The sequence below is a fragment of the Antennarius striatus genome, chromosome 1, assembly GCF_040054535.1.
Source record: "Antennarius striatus isolate MH-2024 chromosome 1, ASM4005453v1, whole genome shotgun sequence".
Classification (NCBI taxonomy): Eukaryota; Metazoa; Chordata; class Actinopteri; order Lophiiformes; family Antennariidae; genus Antennarius; species Antennarius striatus.
The window spans coordinates 11,554,489-11,575,479 of NC_090776.1; the positions used below are offsets into that span (position 1 = coordinate 11,554,489).

Sequence of the window (20,991 nt, forward strand, 5' to 3'; positions counted from 1 at the left end):
GCACTTCTTTATACGTTTTCCCTTCATTAATCAACATTTTAATCAAAGTACGTTTTTCTTCTGAACAATGTCTGGAATGACCCATTTTTCTCAGGTTTTCAGAGAGAAATGCATGAGCAACATGTGATGGCTTCATCCTTAAATAAGGGCCACCTGATCGACAACTGTTTTTTTCACAGATTGAATGACTTCACTGATTGAACTCTACTTTGCTATTTTTTTGAATACGCCCCTTCAATTCATTATTCAATTACACAGACTCAGGAGCGTACATATGAATGTTGGCGCTGTTGGTTTTCTATGACCCTACTACAGCAACTGGCAAATTATTTGCGATGCAGTAACGTAATTTCTACCAAAAACAGGTTATTCATGTTGGACTGCTATTATATTGAACACAACTGTACCTGCAGTACGGAAGGGTTGTACCATGTGATGCCTTTTGAAAGCGCACTCTCCAGGTCTTTTTATATATGGACATTGTTTTAGAACCAATAATGCTTCCACCATGGGGTTTTGGCTCACTGATTGGTCATAGAGGATGCATGAATCATACAAAGGAGATTCTGCACAGGTCAAATCAAATGGTGAAGCTCCTTTAGCAGCTGCAGCTTTTTTATTGCAGTCACTATATTGAGAGGATGCAGACATTCTAATCTTTGATTTCTGAGTCAAGTTGAGTCATAGAGAGCCGTTATCATCATGCCCCAGAAATGTTGCTCTTGTGAGATGAGAGGTAAACATCAACCCTGCATTATGTCTGTGTAACTTTAATACAGAGGATAGAGGTGTAATAAAGTACAATAGGCCCATCCTGACTCTGCTGTGTAAAAAGAGCTCAAGTCTCAGTGTCACCTTGAGCGTGATGTGAGGATGAAGAGAAACTAGAACTCAATATGTTGACAAGTCAGGATACTTGATTTACCAGTATAATAATCAATATGTCTGTGTAGGTTCTCTGTTATCCAGTTCAAGGTTATCCAAAGCTGTTGCAATCATTTTTTCAGCCACTATTTCCAATGGACTGTATTTTACTCCTGCATTTGTTTTGTGATTTTTTTAAAATCTCATTTACTTTTTTTGCAGAAAACAAAGATTCAAAGAGTTTTAAACATAAAGGGTTTTAGTAGACCATTGGGTAACTTTCAGTGAGTCCATTGTGCAATGTATAGTTTGTGTTGCTGATTGCTGTTACCAAGACAACTTGTCAAATAAGTCATCAGATTAAGGCTGAAGTTTGGAGCGTGAGAGCTCACCGCCATCGTTAGTTTGTAGTCCCGTTCTCTGGCTGAAGACTTGCTTTGATTTTGTGTCACTCCCTTTTTTTTTGTTTCTTTTTTCTTCATCATTTCTCGTTCTGCTTTGCATGGTACCTGGCCTCACACCCAATTATCCATCGTTCCTAACACAATTATTCCATCACTCCTCCACCCCCCACCCCCTCCTATCACACTCCTGAAACCTGTTCCTCTCCCAACACCAACGCCTGCGACCACTGAGCAGACGGCAGCCTCCGACAGAAGAGGAGCATGGGAGGTGCAGCCCACACGCCAAGCAAACTCCTCCTACCTGACCTCCCACCTGGCAGCGGACAGGCACGGGGGCTCAGTGCAGGTATAGACCCCTCACCACAACCCCCACCCATTGTCTATGGAGTCAGATCTGTCTCATAGGTCTGAATGTGGAATAACACACAACATGTTTGAGTGTGAAACATGGAAATACTGGGTAATAAATTATAAAATATTCTGTAGTTATCATCATTTGTGATACCAGCAGACACCAGACATCGTGTCAGGACATGTATTTGTCTAGTTTGTAGCTTTGTGTGTGAGACAGATCTACAACCATACACCTCTCCCACTCCTTTACCCCTGGCTGGGAAATGTTACTTTTCTGCATCACCATACGCATGTCATCTGGTGCCACCCACCCCCGATTGTGCAGCATTACAGAATCGCATTCTCCGTCTCGGCATTTTTGATCGCAGGTCCCAGACGTCTTCATGAGACCTGTTGCATGGCAGGGTGACTGGGCTCGGACAGCTTAGTTCATGCTCTTCAGTCTTATGGGAGCGTCCGACTCGCTGTATAAGGTTTCCCTGGTCTGTTATAAGCTCTGTTCATAAAGGTGTGTACAGTGTAGGCCTCATAGGTCTCCAGCTGTTCTATTCAGTGTCATTTACTGTCATTCATTTTATAAAAGGATGAAGATTTGGTACACATGAGGTATTTAACCCATGTTAAACCGTCATATGCCAGATAGTGACTGTGATCGAGGGAGGATGGCAAAGCAATTATTAAATTATTAACTTAAAAGCACAATTTGAGGATTTGATTTTTTTCTGTAGAAAATTTGTTGACTGGTCATGGATATTCATCCAAACATAAACTTATCTTTCAAAAAGCTTCTGGGGTCTGATCTGCAGTCACGTTTTATATCCTTCCATCCATCATTCCATTTTCTTTTCTTCTACTTATCCGGGGATAAGTTCGGTGCCAGCATGTCCCTGTCAGGCTGACACTTTCCTCTCGGGGGAGGGGGGGGTCCTGAGGTGTTTCAGGTGAGATTTATCATCCTTCCAAGGAGTTCTGGGGGTCTCTTTGTAAAATGGGGCATGCCCCAAAACCTTCTGGAAAAGAGGAGGCTTCCTAATGAAATGCCCTAACCAGCTCAGCTTACTCTAACTTTGTCCAAGGTCCTCGCCCGATCTCAGTCCATCCCAGTCAACCCATAAAACAAATGTTTAAGGTGTTTTCTTCCCCTGAAAAACTGTAATGTGAGTGGTGGAATAACTTGAATAACTTTCAGGAAACGTAGTTGATGATGAAGAGTACAATCAAAAGACTCTAGAGGTCTAGTGAAAAAACAAACATTTTTATTCTGAAAAATGTGTATTTCATCTGTGCCATTTGAAACTCAGACATTGAGACGACAGGTGATGGGATCTCTTGCATCATTTCTCATTTTTTCAATCAAGTCACCTCAATAAATGTCTTATGGTTCATGTCTGTTTTTATCAAGTCTCTGTCGACACACATCTTTGGCCTGTAGGTTCCACAAACCATAAAAGCATTAGTATTCTACATTCTTATGAAGTTCTGGAGATGTAAGCATTTTAAATACAGTGGGGAAAGAAAGTATTTAGTCATCAATTGTGCAAGTTCTCCCACTTAAGAAGATGAGGGGGACCTGTAATTGTCATTATACGGAACACCTCAACTATGAGAGACAGAATGAGAAAGAAAAATCCAGAAAATCACATTGTCTGATTTTTAAAGAATTTATTTGCACGTTAGGGTGGAAAATATTTGGTCGCCTACAAACAAGCAAGATTTCTTGTTCTCACAGAGCTGTAAATTCTTCTTTAAGAGGCTCCTCTGTCCTTGACTCGTTGCCTGTTTTAATGGTAACTGTTTGAACTCATTGGCAGTAAAAAAAATACACCTGTCCACAACTTCAAACAGTCACACTCCAAACTCCATTACGGCCAAGACCAAAAAGCTGTCAAAGGACACCAGAAACAAAATTGTAGACTTGCACGGGGCTGGGAAGACTGAATCTGCAATAGGCAAGCAGCTTGGTGTGAAGAAATCAACTGTGGGAGCAATTAGAAAATGGAAGACATACAAGACCACTGATAATCTCCCCTGATCTGGAGCTCCACGCAAGATCTCACCCCAAATGATCAAAAGAACGGTGAGCAAACATCCCAGAACCACACAGGGGGACCTAGTGAATGACCTGCAGAGAGCTGGGACCAAAGTAACAAAGGCTACTATCAGTAACACACTACGCCGCCACGGACTTGCATCCTGCAGTGCCAGACGTGTAGGCGGTACACGTCCAGGCCTGTCTAAAGTTTGCTAGAGAGCACCTGGATGATCGAGAAGAGGAGTGGGAGAATGTCCTATGGTCAGATGAAACCAGAATATAACTTTTTGGTATAAACACAAGAATACTGAATTGCATCCAAAGGACACCATATCTACTGTGAAGTATTGGAGTGAAAAAGTCATGCTTTGGGGCTGTTTTTCTGCAAAGGGACCAGGACGACTGATCCGTGTGAAGGAAAGGATGAATGGGGCCATGTATCGGGAGATTTGAGTGAAAACATCCCTCCATCAGCAAGGGCATTGAAGGTGAAACGTGGCTGGATCTTTCAGCATGACAATGATCCCAAACACACTGCACGGCCAACAAAGGATTGGCTTCTCAAGAAGCATTTCAAGGTCCTGGAGTGGCCTAGCCAGTCTCTAGATCTCAACCCCATAGAAAATCTATGGAGGGAGTTGTCTGTTGCCCAACGACAGCCCCAAAACGTCACTGCTCTAGTGATTATCTTCATGGAGAAATGGGCCGAAATACCAGCAACAGTGTGTGAAAACCTTGTGAAGACTTACAGAGAGCGTTTAACCTCTGTCATCGCCAACAAAGGGTATATAACAAAGTATTGAGATCAACTTTTGTTATTGACCAAATACTTATTTTCCACCATAATTTGCAAGTAAATTCTTTAAAAATCACAATGTGATTTTCTGGATTATTTTTTTCTCATTCTGTCTCTTATAGTTGAGGTATACTTATGATGACAATTACAGGTCTCTCTCATCTTTTTAAGTGGGAGAACTTGCACAATTGGTGACTGACTAAATACTTTTTTCCCCACTGTAAACTAGATGTAAACTTTGCTAATTACACATTTAGACATGTTTGAAATTATCTTGTTGCACCAGGAAACCTACGCCGAACGAGTTAACCTTACATTAATAATCTTTTGTTAAGATAACATGGTCAGTGATTCTCACTAGCAAGATTTTTTTGTAGACACAAAGAGCTGAATTTACCTTCAGTCATACCATATATTTAAGAGAAGAAAATTCAAGGGTAAAAGTTCTACCCGTTGATTGAACCATAGTGCAGTTTTTAGGAAGCAAAACCCACACCTATCACTTCTCGTGATTTGAGACCAGTTTAGGTTTCACAAATCTTCTTTTATTTACTTTGACAATCTGAAAGTGATGCCAAGACGTGTCAAAACAAAAATAATTCATTCATCTCATGTGTAAGTGGTGTGTAGTTGTGTGTTACCATTTGACTTGTTTTCATTGAAGAGGACACAAAGGTAAAATGGATTGTTTTACTTTTTTTTTAAGTTGGAAAAGCTCTCCATCTCTTGTGAACGTTACATTGACTTTGGTCTAAAATGTTTTGAAGTAACCCCAGTCTGTGCTCTAGGTGGTCAGCTCGACCAACGGGGAGCTGAATGCTGATGATCCGAATACAGTTCATTCCAACGCTCCAATCACAGCTCAGGCAGAGGTGGAAGCGGTCGACGAGGCCAAGTATGTGTCACACACACCTGCCGCTCCGGCTGTCGCTTCCTCTCTTACCCGCTCTTCCTCTCTACCCCTCTCACTTTCTGCTGTGTTGTGGAATTGTGGCGGCCCACACCTCCATCCCCCAGCTGTCCTCCTGCTGCTCTCATCTTGTCTGCCTGATCTTTACTGCTGTCCACCTCTCATAAGAGCCTTTCACATTTTCCTTTTAGAAAGACACCAGTGTAAATTCATTTCAGAGGAAATACATCAGGTCAAAGAGGAGGTTTATGGATGTAGTGAAAGAGTACATGAAGGTAGTTGGTGTGAGAGAAGAGGATGTAGAAGACAGGGTTAGATGGAGGCAACTGATTCGCTGTGGTGACCCCTGAAGGAAAAAGCCAAAAGGAAAAGAAGATACCTGAGCAGGTATCAGTTACCTTATTCTCTACCCTGGTAGCCAGTGAGAATAACATGCCACATTCTCACAACCCAACCACAATAACTCGCTCACATTTATGAAGATGATGTGATGTGAGTGGGTTGGGGTTGGTTCTGGCTGTGTGGCTGACCGCCAACTGTGAAAAAACGGCACTGCTGGCTGAACGCTCCAGGATTGAGCTGACTTAGAGGAAAAGGCTGAAATACTTGACTGGAGAAACCTAGGTGCAATTATAATTTATGATTGTTCAAAATTACAATTAGATAAAAATACAAATGGAACTTGGCATACTGAGATTGTGTCTCTGGTCGTCTGAACAATCAGTTATATCAAGATAGACGTGTTGGAACACTCCTAAGGAAGAAGCTCAGCCTGGTCATGTCCTGTGGTGGAAACCTAACTGATTATAGGCTGCAAAGATCAGCTCTATGTTGATAGGCGTCTCTGACTGGGGTGTTAGGGTGGATGTTTCAGTGACTACATGGTCACACGTGTCCCTGGATGGCCTTGTGACAAGGGTGGAGCCGATGGATCTCTGCTCCAGAGGCTGAAACGCTTGCTATGCATGCAGAGGCGACATGTCACTCATTATTAATGAATGCTGTGTAAAAACACCTCCAGTCAGTAAATCATCTTCTTTCTGATGGATTCTTATAGTTTAACCGTGAAAAATAAGTTTTGTTTTCCTGTTAATTAACGGGCGTAACGTTGCTCATCCTTTGACGTGAAGCCGGTTCAGTCCAGCTCTTAGAGATCATGTGACACATATTTAGCATCCCTCCATTCAGTCCATCAGAACCACAGCAAAACCATGATCCCCTCTGTGTGTCCCCACATGAGTCTCTAGATTCATTTGCTTTAATGTGCACTGCCTTCTATTTCTGCTCAGATGACGGGCCGTCCTCCTGTTATCTCCATTCAGAGTGGTTTGATCTGGTGATCGGTCTGCTTACTGCCAGTCTCTTTGATAGTTCTCCACACCAGTTGATGTTTCATATAAAAACACGCACTCAATCATGCAAATCATTCACCTGATACAGTTTCATTCATGTTATGACTTTGAAGGAATAACCATTAACACCACATGTAGTAGTGTGTTCATTCATGTTGTCATCTACATTTATGGTTTGAAATGAGTCCTCACTCAGATTCTCAAATGTATTTCAGTTTTTACAGGATTCAGCTGAGTGTTGCATGAACAACAAGCGCTAAATGAAAAGTCTTAATAAACCAAGAAGCTGTTTTACAGACGATGTTAGAAGCTCATTGCATCACACGACTTATTTTAAACTGGAGACCTCAACTTTTCCTGCCGAACTCTGCCTGTGTGTCCACTTGTGTGGTTGGTGGTGTGTTGGTGTGCATGTTTGCGTGGCATGAGCCCACTCCCATCACTTTGGTCTTGCTGTATTAATTTCTTACTTTTCTCTTGACACTCTTTCCTCTCTCCTCTTCTGTAGCTGCGTGAAAATGCTCAACCTGTGGTGAGTCCCTCTCTGCTCGTCCACATCAGACTCATGGGACAGGGAGTGGACCGGCCCAGACTGGGCCTGGTGGAGTTAATTACAGCTGCTCACTAGACTCCCACTGGTGCTACAGTGTCATTTTTCCCTGAGAACAGTCTACCATGTGCACTGTCAGATCTCTACACCACCCAATGCTGTTAAGTGGCACATGAATGAACCATGCAGTAAACACGCTGCAGAAGTCACATCAGGACAGGACGCACAAAAATACTTCTGTGGACTTTTGTAGGATTTGAAAGAAATGACATGTTACTACTTAGTAGCAGCACATGTGCCTTCAGACTAAAGGTCTTTACACTTTTGTTGCATGTCCACCATGACTGAATTATTATAAGAGCACCCGGTCACTGTCCCACGTCATGTCCCACAGGTTTCTTCTTATCTTTTTCTGTTTTTAGTGGCCTTTCAGGCTCACTGTGTCCTGTTGTCTGTGTGTGCACTGATACATTTTATGCACTGGAGAAGTTATTGCTTCAGAATCCCAGTGCAGCAGTGTGTGGTAGTGTCCTCTCTGACTTGCACCTGTTCTTAGAGTGTTGGAGATAAATAAGTATCCAAACACTTGGTGGGAAAGCACCCTCTGTGTCCATGATGTTAGTGTGTTTGTTTTTTTTAATCCGATATTTTTGCGGCTGCCATGCTCATTATCATAATCTCCAACATCAGGATTTAGAAAATTAATTCAGTTCCACATACTAATTTAAGAGTTCTGCTCATGTTTGTTCTATTTTGCTTCACCTGAAGCCTCTCTCGTCCACATGTTGCTTTAATTCCCACCTCTGTCTGCAGGTGCTGCTGTTTCTTCAGGCGAAAACGGAAGAAGAACACACCGAGGCACAAATGAACGTCCACCACCGACCCAGCGCTCCAAGTGTCCGGCTCCGTTGATTGTGATTTCAGAAATCAAAAAGGTCCCATTCAGAATACAAGAGGGAGACAGCTGCAAGATCTTGATTGAATTGTTCTCTGGAAGGACCGGTTAAAATGGTTTGAGATGTAAAAGATGTTTGTGTCTTTGATGAAAGTCGGTTTTCAGGTTTTTTCTTTTTTGCAGGCCAGTCATCTGAACATGGGAACCTTTTTGCTGGAATTAAGTAGAGGAGAATCCATTTTCTTTTCAATACAACGAACTAGTTATTTTTTCTTAAAGCTTTATGGCAATTTTCACTCTTTCTCTCCTGCAGTGTTGCAAAGGAAGAGACAGATCTTCCTGTGGAATTTGTTTTGTTTTGTTTTGAGTCAGAATTATTTTAATTTCCCCTCTGTCAAGTCCCGGTCCAGAGAGGTTTGCCCCTGGTCAGTGTGCTAACTCGTGTAGACACAAAGCCCCTTTGGGTTTTCCTGATGTGGGACTGAATGTAAACCTGAACACACAAAGGAGCCAAGAGTGTAACTGCCAATCGTCACATACAGGCACAAAGAGGTTCAGTCTGCCATTTGGCCCCTGCACTTTTTTCCTCCAAAGAGGTCAACCCTGGCGCTGCAAGCTGGGCCTGAGAGAACAGAAGACCAGAGACGCCTCCTGCACTGTGTTCTCTGAGGAAGATTTCTGCTCACGATGCTGGTTAAAGCACTCCCTTAACCACGCTGCTGTCGAAACACTACAATCTCTGTGACTGTCATGTAGTCTCGCTCCTGTTGGCTTTGGGGTGACAAGCAGCAACTTGACACTTATAGATGGGGCTGAAAATGCTATTTATGCTATTTATCTCATGGTTGTCCCAGGTTTCTTACTAATTCTATAACATACACACTGAATGTATGGACAGAAGAGTAAATGATTTTGGAGCATTTATATAATCTGTCGTGTGCATGGGAAGGAAAATGTAGTTAGGGCGTTGAGACCAATGTTTAAATGAGGAACAAGTGAGACCAAATCTAGTTGTGTTTGAGGGTAGGAGGACCTCAAACGTCCTTGATCTTAATAATGTTGTGGTTAAACATGGACTCTAAAGTGGTGGATACTGGTGGATGTTGGTTCTGAGTGACAAAAGAAACTGATAATCACAGCCTCGCTACGCTACCTTTCAATGCCTTAATCTCCCACCATCAAACCGGTCGACCACCAGATTGCCAGTCGAAAACGTAAGTTGGCGTCATGAGGGTTGGAAGACTAACAGGACAAAATCCTGGCATCACCTTATGGTAAAAGTTGGGGATTGTTCCCAGTTAGCATCAGAGTAGTTAACTATAGTTGACTATCCTTCTACACGGAAGATGTATCCCCAAGAGGATGATGCCAAATGGAAAGTTTGGTGTAATAATAGTGTTCAAACGTCCCTGAACCCTGAGGTTTTATGTTCGGCCGGCTCGGCAGAACCCCTAGACCCTCTCCTCGACGCAGAGAGAATCTTAAAGGCCATACATTTTTATTTGAGTTCAGTGTCATGGAGGACTGCCTTGAAACAATATCCTCAATATGTCACCTTGTCTAGCCTCCGAGTAGTGTGAATTATCGTACATGGGTTTATGTTTTTATTTTGTCTTGTTAATGTGAATTTTTTAAACACTTATTTTTTTCCTCATTCCAAATAGCCATTGTTTTATGGGGGAAAGAGGGGGTAACAAAATCTTGAGACCATGACTGCACTACATTTGTTGACTCCAGCTTTCAGACCTTGCCTTCTTAATACTGTGTTTTAAACATGCTTATTACTTTAATTGTAGCTGCCTCGTACGCTAGGCCTTCCCTACAGGGTGCAGGGAATACACTTTAAATTGATTTTCAGCCTCACCCACTCCTTTTTTGGTGCCATCCCCTTTTTTCCTTTGTGCACACACACATGCTAGTCCCAGTTGAGCCAGTTCTCCAACTTTGATTTGGCATTTAGAGGACCTGCTCCCTCTTAAGAAATCCAATGTTGTAGATGTTTCAGATGAAAGAACCAGTATGTAAACCTGCTTGTTGTGTGTATTTACACTGTATAGCTTTTGTTTTCTTCTTACACATGACATGTCAGTTCCTCCAGGGTCTAAGTTATTGTGTTATTGATAGTACTTGAATATGAAAATCTACGGGACCTTTTTTCTTTTTTCTTTTTCTTTTTTCTTTTTCTTTTTTCTTGGTCATAGTAAGTCCATGCATAGGATTTGACGGGAATGTTAGGAAACAGGCTTTTTGAATGACAGGTATTCATTTGTTTGAGATGTTTCTGTGACTCTTGAGTGTGTTGGACAGGTGAAATTTGTCGGACTCCTCCTGTGCTACTTGGTGTCCATGATCAGGTGAGGGTTTGGTTGGTTTCATCAAGAGGAGGTTCAGTTAGATGTTGTTGGTTTGGAGATTAAAATCCCCCCTTTTTTTGTCTCTGAAACATTCACCATGATGTAGTTTCAATCTGGTGTTGGAGAAATACTTTTTTCAGACTCCGAACCTGTGATATCTGCTGCCTGTGATTCTCCCCATAAAGCCTACCTGAGAAATGGTGAAAGTATTTCTGTGTAGTGAGATGGATATCCAGAGTATATAGCCTTTGATGTTCCCCTGAATTCCCAGAGTGCCATTCCTGAGACTACTACTACCCCATGCCTTTCACCTGTGCCAGGAAAATATGAAGTTGAATGTTTGTTTTTTTTAAACCACCTTATTCCACCTTTTGTCCTTGATGTGCCCACTATTATTTTGAAAACTCAGAGTAACACAACTCAGTTCAAGTACCAGAAGTGTTGTTAAAGATGTTATAAAGTGTTAGCAGAGGTTGGTTGGTTGGTTGGTTTCTTTTTATGTTGTAAATCAAAAAGGAACCAGCACCATTTTATCGACCGGGTTTGTTTCAGTTTCGCTTGTGACTGGTCATTAGCTTCATCTTTAACCTGTGGGTCACCGAGCTTAACGATGGCTGAAATGGTAGATATAGATATATTACTCTGATGTATTTGCTTTTTTACTCTCTGGGCCTCGTACAGAGTGATGTAGGAGTGCTCTGTATGCTTTGTATCTGCATGGCTTCTCCGGAGACGATGGTGAGCAGTCTCTGTCTGCGGTGAATTTTCTCACCTGTAGGGCTCCTATACTTTTGAGTCAGTGAGATGTTATGGCTTCCGGTCCTCATGTAAAATAAACTTTCAGTGTCTTTTCACAGGACATTCCATTTTAGTTCACGTTATTTCAATCAGACTTGTGTCGATGGCTTTAGTTGCCGTAACTCACATTCCTGTGTGTCAAAGCTGTGTAAATCAAAGCAAAGGACAGTTAAAGTGTGACTGAGTGGCTGAGGTGTTTTGGGGTTCTCTGGCACTTTTCCCTTGTTGCTGTACTGTAGAATTGTCTTGGATTTACTGTATATTTTTCTTTGAGGGAGAGGTTTAGGGTGATATTTACTGCAATATTGTGATGATTATTTGGAAAATGTAAATTGTACAGAGTTCACAATTCTACTCTCTGTTATTTCTGTTGGGATTCCGTATAAAATAATGTATACTCTGATTTTTTTTTCTTGTCATACTGTGGAAAATCTATTTGTACAGTTCCAAGAGTTTATCCTCCCCTCAGCATTGTTTTTTTTCCAGAGCTATGATAAAGAGAAATCTTAAAACTGTAAATAAATATTACGTTGAAATATGAATGTCACTTCAAAAATGTATTTGAATGAGTTAGTCAAGGGCTTCAAGAACGAAGGACCCACATTTCCTTTTTATGGCTTCATATTTTTAATTTACAGGAAGGTGAAAGGCCTTTTTATTTGAGATGCCTGTTTTTCCTCCTCAGATTCATGAAATACGATGTTTCATTCATGAACTTATAAAATCACTTTTTATTCCCTCCGCATCTAAAGGGAAACTCCAGTTTGCACCCTTTTTTATGTAAAATAAAAGATCTCTCCACCTTGGGGATGGCCTCTGTGAGATGATTTGGAATTACGTTAGATTCTGTTTTCTATCTTAATAGAAATGGCGAACAAGAAAACATGATTTTATTTCTCTTAAGTCAGGGAATGTCTCCTCAGACATGAATTACCGAGTGTCTGTTCAGATTTTACAGGCTGGAAATGGGTGTCTGATTCTTTAACAGTTCAAAAAGAGAACTTTTGTAGAAAAAAGTAGATCCATCATGTGATTCCTAGAATTGAAACTACTTACTTGGTAAATGAAAGATTAATATTTTTGATTTGGTCAGTGGTTTATTTTTGTCATGATGTAAAATGATTTAAGTACATTAATTTTTAAGGCGGGGGGGGGGGGTCAGCAGATAGAAAACCTTCATTCTTTTTTTTCATTCATTTTCTGCCGCTGAATCCGCTGTAGCGGGTCACGGAGAGCTGGAGCCTATCTCAGCTGGCATAGGGCGTGAGTCGGGGGACACTCCAGGAACGACGCCAGTGCACCGTGGAGCCACACACAAAGACAACCGCACACACTCCTATGGGCAATTTGGGACCGGCCAATTAACTTGAAGTGCATGCTTTTGGTGGGAGAACACACGCAGACACGGGGAGAGCATGCTAACTCAGCACAGAGCGGGAATCGAACCATTACCCGCCGAGTTGTGAGGCAACAGCGCACTGCGCCACTGTGCCGCCCTGATCAGATACAAAGGATCAGATACAGTGATCAAGTGTTTTGAGCGGTGGGTAAAACAAAACTGACATAAGATGAGTATTAGATTCTGCCATTCCAGACCAAACAATTAACATTTTATTTTAATTCTCCTTTATAGAAATATTGTCTTTGATATTCTTGAATGCATATTAAGCATTAAATTAACAAATGAATGTTTTTCAGTCAGGAAATACATTTTGATAGGTATATGTTTCAGTGTTTGTATACATTAATGATACAATATCACATTCAAACCGTTTCTTTTTCATTTCCATGAATAAATAAAAACCTTTCCAGTGGTATTTCCTGCCCGCACTTCTCAGATCCCACCGCTAGTGGGCGCTGTGCCCGCGGGGGGCGTGGCATAATCTATACACTTCCTCTCAGAACTTCCGGTGCTTCTCTTCCACCGGTCCAGGTCAACATGGTGGGTAAAACACGGAACACATCGCTTCATCTGCCCTCACAATCCTTCACAATCCTCACTGGCCGTCAGCCCAACATGCGGCTCCAGAGTTCAGTCAGCAGACAAAGTGTCCACAGATCCCGAACGGCGTGTTTTGAGGCGCTGCAGAGGAGGTTAATACCAGTAAACACAAGCAGATATCGGCGACCGGATGGTTAACCTGCTAGCGTCAGTTCGTGATTTAAAATATGAAAATATCGGTGCGGGTTCTACGATTTGCCGCTCTTTAAACCACTTGGTTTAACTGCTGCTGTCCGTTTTTACGAATGTCACAAGTAGTCTGATAGTTTTAAATTATTTCAAGATTATTTGCCTGGAACAGGCAAATATTTCAGAATTCCATACGTTGTGCTGTCATTACTTCTAATTTATTCCAGATAGTCTTAAAAAAGTTGAATCTGAAAGTAGTTTCTTGCAAAAGCTCTCACTGTCAGCCCTAGTTACTATAATAAAAGTATCAGATCAAATACTAATATTCACTGCATAAGTTATGGTTAATTCCATAAGTGCCTAAAGCTGTGCTGGTGATATGCTGTGTTATGAGCTAATGGCACAAATTAATTTCTAAAATTACTATCCCCTGTTTGGAACACTGTCCTCTATGTTTCTGCAGGGACGAGTCAGGACCAAGACAGTCAAGAAGGCCGCCAGGGTCATCATTGAGAAATACTACACCCGTCTGGGCAGTGATTTCCACACCAACAAGAGGGTGTGTGAGGAGATCGCCATCATCCCTAGCAAGCCTCTGCGTAACAAAATCGCAGGGTAACAAGATTTTATTGTTATCTTGTGTGTTTGGTGTGTGTGTGATGTGATGTCATGCCTATGGGATGGCATAGTAGAAATCTAGACCTGTAGGTGTGCAGGTTCTGTGGACTCCTTCAGGGTGCTTAGTTTTCCTCACTGTCCAATAGCATCGTTTCCCGTAGGTGTGATTGTTAGAGGGGGTGAATTGTTCAGGGGGGGTTCACCTTTTTAAGTTGTCAAGATTTGATGTTGGCAGAAGTTTGTTGTCTAGCAGGTGTGGGTTGTTGTCTGGTGGCTGCAGGTTGTTGTGTGGGTACTTTATGTACCCATCGTCTGTACTGGAGAGCATCTTTTTGACTTTTTGAATTATGTTTTGTTTAAATTTTAGTGTTATTTCTTTTTTTTTTTGAAAGTTGAACTGCCAGAAATGCATTTTAGAAGAATTATATTTTATTGGGACAGCAAATGAATCTCATGTAATCCTTGAATGAAATGAGTAGTTTGAGCTTCTTATCTTTATGTTTGAAGTCTGTTTGAAACCTCAGGGTTTGCAGCTGGGAAATGCAACCCTGAAGGTTGAATTTTGAAAAAGCCAACGAAAGATGTTATTAAAAACACAAATGTTATTTGGTCAGTTGTACTTGTCCCTAGTAATGGAATATTTTCTACAGTTACACACCTTTTTATAGCATTTCTTCTAAAATTTCATCGATTTATAAGTATGTCCTCGAACTTTTGTCTGCTGTGCCTCGACCTGGCCACATTTCTCCGGTCAAATGATACAAACAGCACCTCTTTTATACCATATTATTAAACCATGGTGATCATTTATTTCTTCTGCTTTAGCACGGCCGCAGCGTGTTGCAGTTGTAGCAGTTTCACATTGAGATAGCAGACAGCGAGTTCCCTGAGAGCTGAGCATCCTACAGCTGTTTATCTATATTTAACATGTGACCCACTTGTTATGGGTCACATGTTAATGTTCGAACAACAGAAGCATTTTGTGGGCAGAATTGTTCAAAGCTTGCTGTTTAATTGCAAACTGTATTTGTCAGCTTTTTATTCAAACCATTACACGACCCGTTAAGCTCCATCCAACCCATTTTAAGTTCTTTTCCCACATTCAGCATTAAATGCTTCTTTTCTTCTAGGTCAGGGGTGTCAAACTCATTTTCAACCAGGGCCATATCAGCATAATGACTGTCCTCCAAGGGCCAGATATAACTTATAAATGCAACTAAGTATAACTCAATGTACTGGAAAATAAATGTAAATACTCCTTAGTGTTACATAACTCTGAATTTCTTATTTATTCAGGTTATAAACATTACAGTTGCACAGAAAAATGTTTGTTTCTCTGCTAAAAAAATAATACCTTTTAATTTGTCAGGTTATGAAACCCACAGAACTCCATCAATCAAGGATCAAACTATCCAATAGAGTAAAGAAAAATAACATCAAACACAAGTTAGGACATTAACTTTGTTCAAAACAACATTTTTGTCAAAGTTAAAATGGGCTTAATTACTCTGGTCTTGCACTTCAAGTAGTATGACCAAGCCACTGTGGCTCATTGTAAAAGAATTGAGTAAGCCACAAAAAAACACATTCTGTGTCCAAGACAGCGGTGCAGTGGGGTCCTCTCCCGGGAATTTTTTTAGAAAATTAGGTTATTTTCCTGCATTCTGGTGCATTCTGAGGGCAAAATCTTCTGTTTAGTTGACCTACAAAAATACACTAACGTCAACAGTTCAAGGTTAACTATCTTTATTTCTTCTGAGATTCAACACTTGAAAACTTGCATTCACTATGTGAAGATACAGTCATACAAAATATTACTCAATGTTTACTTGTTTTACTTAGACTAGAAGACATTTTAAGTTTGACTTAGACACTTTGATTTCAGTTTTGTCCTATGTCCTAATATTTTTTTTCTCAATATTCGATAGGATGATTTTGTGTGTGTGTGGGGGGGGGGGTATCCTGCTGTGGAACCCCCACCACCATCAACACCATTGGTATGCCATAGTTTATTTGTTTATTTGTTTTTTAATTCGATAACATGATTTTTCATTTCAATTTAAAAAGGCATATAAAATATCAAGCGAGGTGAATACACATTTACAGGCATCGCTGGTTATTCCTGCCGGTCATAGGGATCAAAAGTCTAAGACTACAAAAAAGTATTTATAATATCTTTCGTTTACCTTCTGATTGGTCTCTCACCACTCCTCCCCCCTCTCAGCATTCACCATTAGTTGTTCAATTAGAATTTTAACACAAAATCTACTATAAAACATTCTATACTCATTTTCTTTCGATCAATCGTCCTCACCTTGTTGTACACCAATTCGTGGGTTTAGCTTCTAAAAATAGAATCCTTTTTTTTTTTTTTAATTGGACAAGAGGAGGTCATGACCCGAGTGCATATTTAATGATTGGGGGCGTTCGGGTCACTTCGGCTATTTCCGTCGGCATGCCGCCTAGCGAGAGAAAAGTTTGCTTTCTCATGTTATCGTTCGGGGATTTTCGCGAGTCCAAAAAAGTTAAGTTTTAGCCATTTTTTCCTAAAAATAAGAACGCCACTGTGGCTACACAGGCTAAAAACCTTGTAGCCACTCTGGAATTTACTTCGCCTATGGCATAGTGAAGATCGGCTAGTGCAAGCCCAGCAGCTAATGTGATCAGGGAGACAGGTAGGACAGTACGTGGTGTGCCATCTGGAAGAAAAGTAGATAAGGAGACTTGGTGGTGGAATGAGGAGGTACAGGAGTGTACAGTATACAGAGAAAGAGGTTAGCCAAGAAGAAGTGGGACACTGAAGAGACTTAGGAGAGTAGACAGGAGTAAAGAGAGATGCAGCATAAGGTGAAAGTAGAGGTATCAAAGGCCAAACAAGTGGCTTATGATGACTTATATGCTAGGTTGGACTGATCTATACCGGTTGGCAAGACAGAGAGACAGAGATGGGAAGGACGTGCAGCAGGTTAGGGTGATTAAGGATAGGGATGGAAGTCTATTGACAGATGCCAGTAGTGTGATGGGAAGATGGAAAGAGCGCTGGTTCCACCACTCTTCAAAGTACTGTTGTTTGGTCTAGAGACAGTGTCACTGAGGAAAAAACAGGAGACAGAGCTGGAGGTAGCAGAGATGAAGATGCTGAGGTTCTCTGTGGGAGTCACCAGGATGGATAGGATCAGGAATGAGTACATCAGAGGGACAGCACATGTTAGAGGTTTTGGAGATAAAGTCAGAGAGGCCAGACTGAGATGGTTTGGACATGTCCAGATGAGAAATAGTAAGTATATTGGTAGAAGGAGTTTTGAACTGCCAGGCTGGAGGCCTAGAGGAAGACCAAAGAGGAGGTTTACGGATGTAATAGAGTAGAGTATAACTTTATTTATCCCTTAAGGAGGTTCCATCAGGGAAATTAATTTCTCCATCGCACAGAGCACAGGGAGTACTCAAAACACAGAAAAAGCACAGAAAGCACCAGCACATAGAAAGTAGTACAACACCAAATAGAAAGATTAATAAATAACCCATCAAGAACATACAAATAGAAAATCATAAATAGGCATAGAAATAAAAAAAAATAAACAGGCCTAGTTAAGTATGGGTTTAGTGAAATGTCTATAGTATTTGCATTATTTTTGATGTATTGTCTGTGTCATCCCTCAGCTCTCGTGTGGACTTTCTTCTTCTTCATCTCCCCCAGAGAGGAGTTGAGCAGTTTAATGGCTCAGGGGATAAAGGAGTTCTTACGTCTGTTTGTCTTGTATGTTGGGAGGCGCAGCCTCTGGCTGGTCAGGCTTCTCAGGCTTCTCTGGTTGTTGGTAACGGTGTGCAGAGGGTGGCTGACATTGTCCATGATGTCCAGCAGTTTGTCCAAGGTTCTCTTCTCTGCCACCATTGCCAGAGGGTCCAGCTTCATCCCGACCACCGAGCTGGTCCGCCTGATCAGCTTCTCCAGCCTGGAAAGATCCGTCTTAGTCACGCTCCGTCCCCAACACACTACAGGGTACGACAGGACGCTGGCGGCCACAGACTGATAGAACATCCACAGGAGCTTCCTGCAGATGTTGAACGCCCTCAGCCTCCTCAGAAAGTACATCCTGCTCTGTGCTTTCTTGTACACCTGCCTCGTGTTACTGGTCCAGTCCAGCTTGTTGTCCAGCCACAGCCCAAGATATAGGTCTGCACAATCTCCACCTCCTCCGTTCCTATCAGAACTGGTCTAGGTTGGGGTCTGTTCCTCCTGAAGTCAATGACCAGCTCTTTAGTTTTCAAGGTGTTCAGCTGCAGGCTGTTGCTGTGACACCAGTCAACAAAGTCCTTCAACAGGCATCTATACTCCTCCTAATTGTCCCTGATACATCCCACGATAGCCTTGTCATATGCGTACTTCTGGATGTTACACAGTTCTGAGTTGTAGCAGAAGTCCGCCGTGTACAGGGAGAAGAGGATTGGGGACAAGACAGTCCCCTGTGGAGCACCGATGCAGCTGACCACAGTATCAGACGTGGCGTCCTTTAGCTTGACGAACTGCGGTCTGTCGGTGAGGTAGCCTTGGATCCAAGCAACCAGGCGAGGGTCCACTCACATTTGTAGGAGTTTTTCCTGTAGTATACAGGGCTGGATCGTGTTAAAGACACTTGAAAAATACAGAAAAAGGATCCTCACAGTGCCGCTTTCCTTGTCCAGATGCGAGTGGGCTCGGTGTAACATGGGGAGGATGGGGTCCTCCACGCCAACCTTTTCCCGGTAGGCAAACTGTAAAGAGTCCTCTGCATGGGTGCACCTGAGGCCTGAGGAGATTGAGGAAGAGCAGCTCCAGAGTCTTCATCAGATGCAATTTGAGCGCCACCGGTCGGAAGTCGTTCAGCTCGCCGGGCCGGTTCTTTTTGGGAACTGGAACGAGGCACGACGTCTTCCAGAGGGTGGGACCTTCCTGAGACGCAAGCTCAGGTTGAAGACCCCTTGTAGCGGCTCCCCGAGTTCAGTGGCACAGGCCTTGAGTAAACGGGGGCTCACCCCATCCAGTCCTGCTGCTTTTCGGGGCCGAAGCTACCTCAGTTCTCCTCTTACCTGGTCCGCCGTGAAGATGGGAGAGGCTGTGACGGTGGTGGGAGCTGGGGGGTGGAGGGAAGGTGTCTGTGACAGGGAGGAGGGCTTGCAGGTGAGAGTAAGGGAGGGAGGAAAGGGGGGAGCTAGAATAGGTGGAGGTGGGCTTGATGGAGGTAGGATAGGTGGTTGAATGGGAGGAGGGGGGGGAGAGGGGTGGGAGGGTGGAGAGGGGCCACTTTGCTGCTGTGGAGGGGGGAAGGAGGCCATTGGACAGCAGTCAGTCCCAGTCTGTGGTGTTGTAGCAGTCTTAGAGCCTCCTCTGCTTCAGGAGTCCATCTCCTGATGGTGTGTGTAGAGACTGCCTGTCTTTGGACCAGGGGGGTGTACTGGGTCTGGATGTACACCCGCCTGGCATGACTTGCCCAGTGGAGGCATGGCGGTGACTGTATGCCTGTATGCTGTAGTGAAAGAGGACATGAAGATAGTTGGTGTGAGAAGAGGATGCAGAAGACAGATGGAGGCAACTGATTCACTGTGGTGACCCCTGAAGGGAAAAGCCGAAAGGAGAAGATTTTTATAAGCTGACCTTTTATGCTCTCACAGGCCACAAAAAATGTGGTGGGCCACATTTGGCCCCCGGGCCTTGAGTTTGACACGTGTTTTAGACAATGGTCTGTTGGTTATCCTGGTGATGGCCAGATGTTCTTGTCTCTCAGGTATGTGACCCACCTGATGAAGAGGATCCAACGTGGTCCAGTCAGAGGAATCTCCATCAAGCTCCAGGAGGAGGAGAGGGAAAGGAGGGACAACTACGTCCCAGAGGTCAGCCTTCTGTCTTTTCTTTGGTGCTGATTCGATTCAGAAATTCACATCCGTAGTCGTGGTTTGGGTATTGATTCAAATTTCTGTCATCTGCTTCCGTAGATCTCTGCTCTGGACCAGGAGCTCATCGAGGTGGACCCAGACACTAAAGAAATGCTGAAGATGCTGGTAAGCGTTAAAACTTCGACAAGCTTTTGCTCTAGAGTCTCACTTAATTTAGATTTGTAAAATCTAAATTTAGCTATTGCTGATCTTTAACCCAGAAATATGGACATGCAAACTGTTAAGAACTGATGTTTTAGAGCGACTGCTCCGATAGAAACATCACATCGTTCCTGCTTTCTATCAGAAACATTCATACATTGTCTTCTTGCAGGATTTCGGTGGCATTTCCAACCTTCAGGTCACTCAGCCAACCATTGGGATGAACTTTAAGACGCCACGAGGACTGTAGAATCATGTTAAAATCATCTTAATAAAGAGATGGAATAAGGAAGTGTCCTTTGTATATGGATTACATAAATTGTATTAAACAGCACAAAAACACAATGGTGTCTGGCTGTTCCAACAGCAGAAGCTCAACCGGAAGCTATTGGAACAAACTGACGTTTAACACCAAACAGACCAGTTTTTCATTTAGTCAGTTCTAGTCTGAATCCATCTTCTCACAGACATCTGAGCCCTCAGACGTTAAACAGGAGAACGACTCACACCTGGATCAGGCTCTGATGGGAGATGCTGTTGTACAAACATTGACTTTATTCCTGATTTAGGAAGCTAAACTCTAAGGCTGCTATCAGGCAACAGTAAATATTTCAGGATCAAGAGGATCCAGATCATCTGAAACCAATGGATTGTTCCTGACAAACACCAACAAAAATAAGGGAATGATATGAAATGATTTCAAGTTTATCCAGGTTTTTGTTTTGGAGCTGCAATAACAATTAAAATTACTCCAAACATTTGAATTAGCTTTTTTGAAGATCTTGATTCCGAGTCATTCGAACGTTTCCCATCAGTTCTTGAAGTTGACGTGGAACAGGCTGTTAAAACAGTGGACCCCAG

At 42.5% G+C, this 20,991-nt stretch overlaps 2 protein-coding genes across 5 annotated transcripts in view; both read left to right on the forward strand.

The window, feature by feature from the left end:
- csnk1g1 (casein kinase 1, gamma 1) overlaps window positions 1-11,851 on the forward strand; it is a 37,223-nt gene extending 25,372 nt beyond the window's left edge. Inside the window, exons 11-14 of one of the 4 annotated variants that reach the window (XM_068310644.1) lie at window positions 1,504-1,614; window positions 5,239-5,345; window positions 7,221-7,244; window positions 8,076-11,851. In XM_068310644.1, the coding sequence (XP_068166745.1) occupies window positions 1,504-1,614; window positions 5,239-5,345; window positions 7,221-7,244; window positions 8,076-8,130 (297 nt within the window). In that variant the 3' untranslated portion in view covers window positions 8,131-11,851. The remainder of the gene's footprint in view (window positions 1-1,503; window positions 1,615-5,238; window positions 5,346-7,220; window positions 7,245-8,075) is intronic. The other 3 variants (XM_068310653.1, XM_068310661.1, XM_068310670.1) reach the window with 3 other exon arrangements.
- Window positions 11,852-13,126: 1,275 nt separating this feature from the next.
- rps17 (ribosomal protein S17) lies at window positions 13,127-20,422 on the forward strand. The gene is made up of 5 exons (XM_068320960.1): window positions 13,127-13,251; window positions 13,904-14,055; window positions 19,821-19,926; window positions 20,029-20,094; window positions 20,303-20,422. Exons 1-5 carry the CDS (start codon window positions 13,249-13,251, stop codon window positions 20,378-20,380), a joined length of 405 nt encoding a protein of 134 aa, XP_068177061.1. The 5' UTR covers window positions 13,127-13,248; the 3' UTR covers window positions 20,381-20,422.
- The last annotated feature ends 569 nt before the right edge of the window (window positions 20,423-20,991 follow it).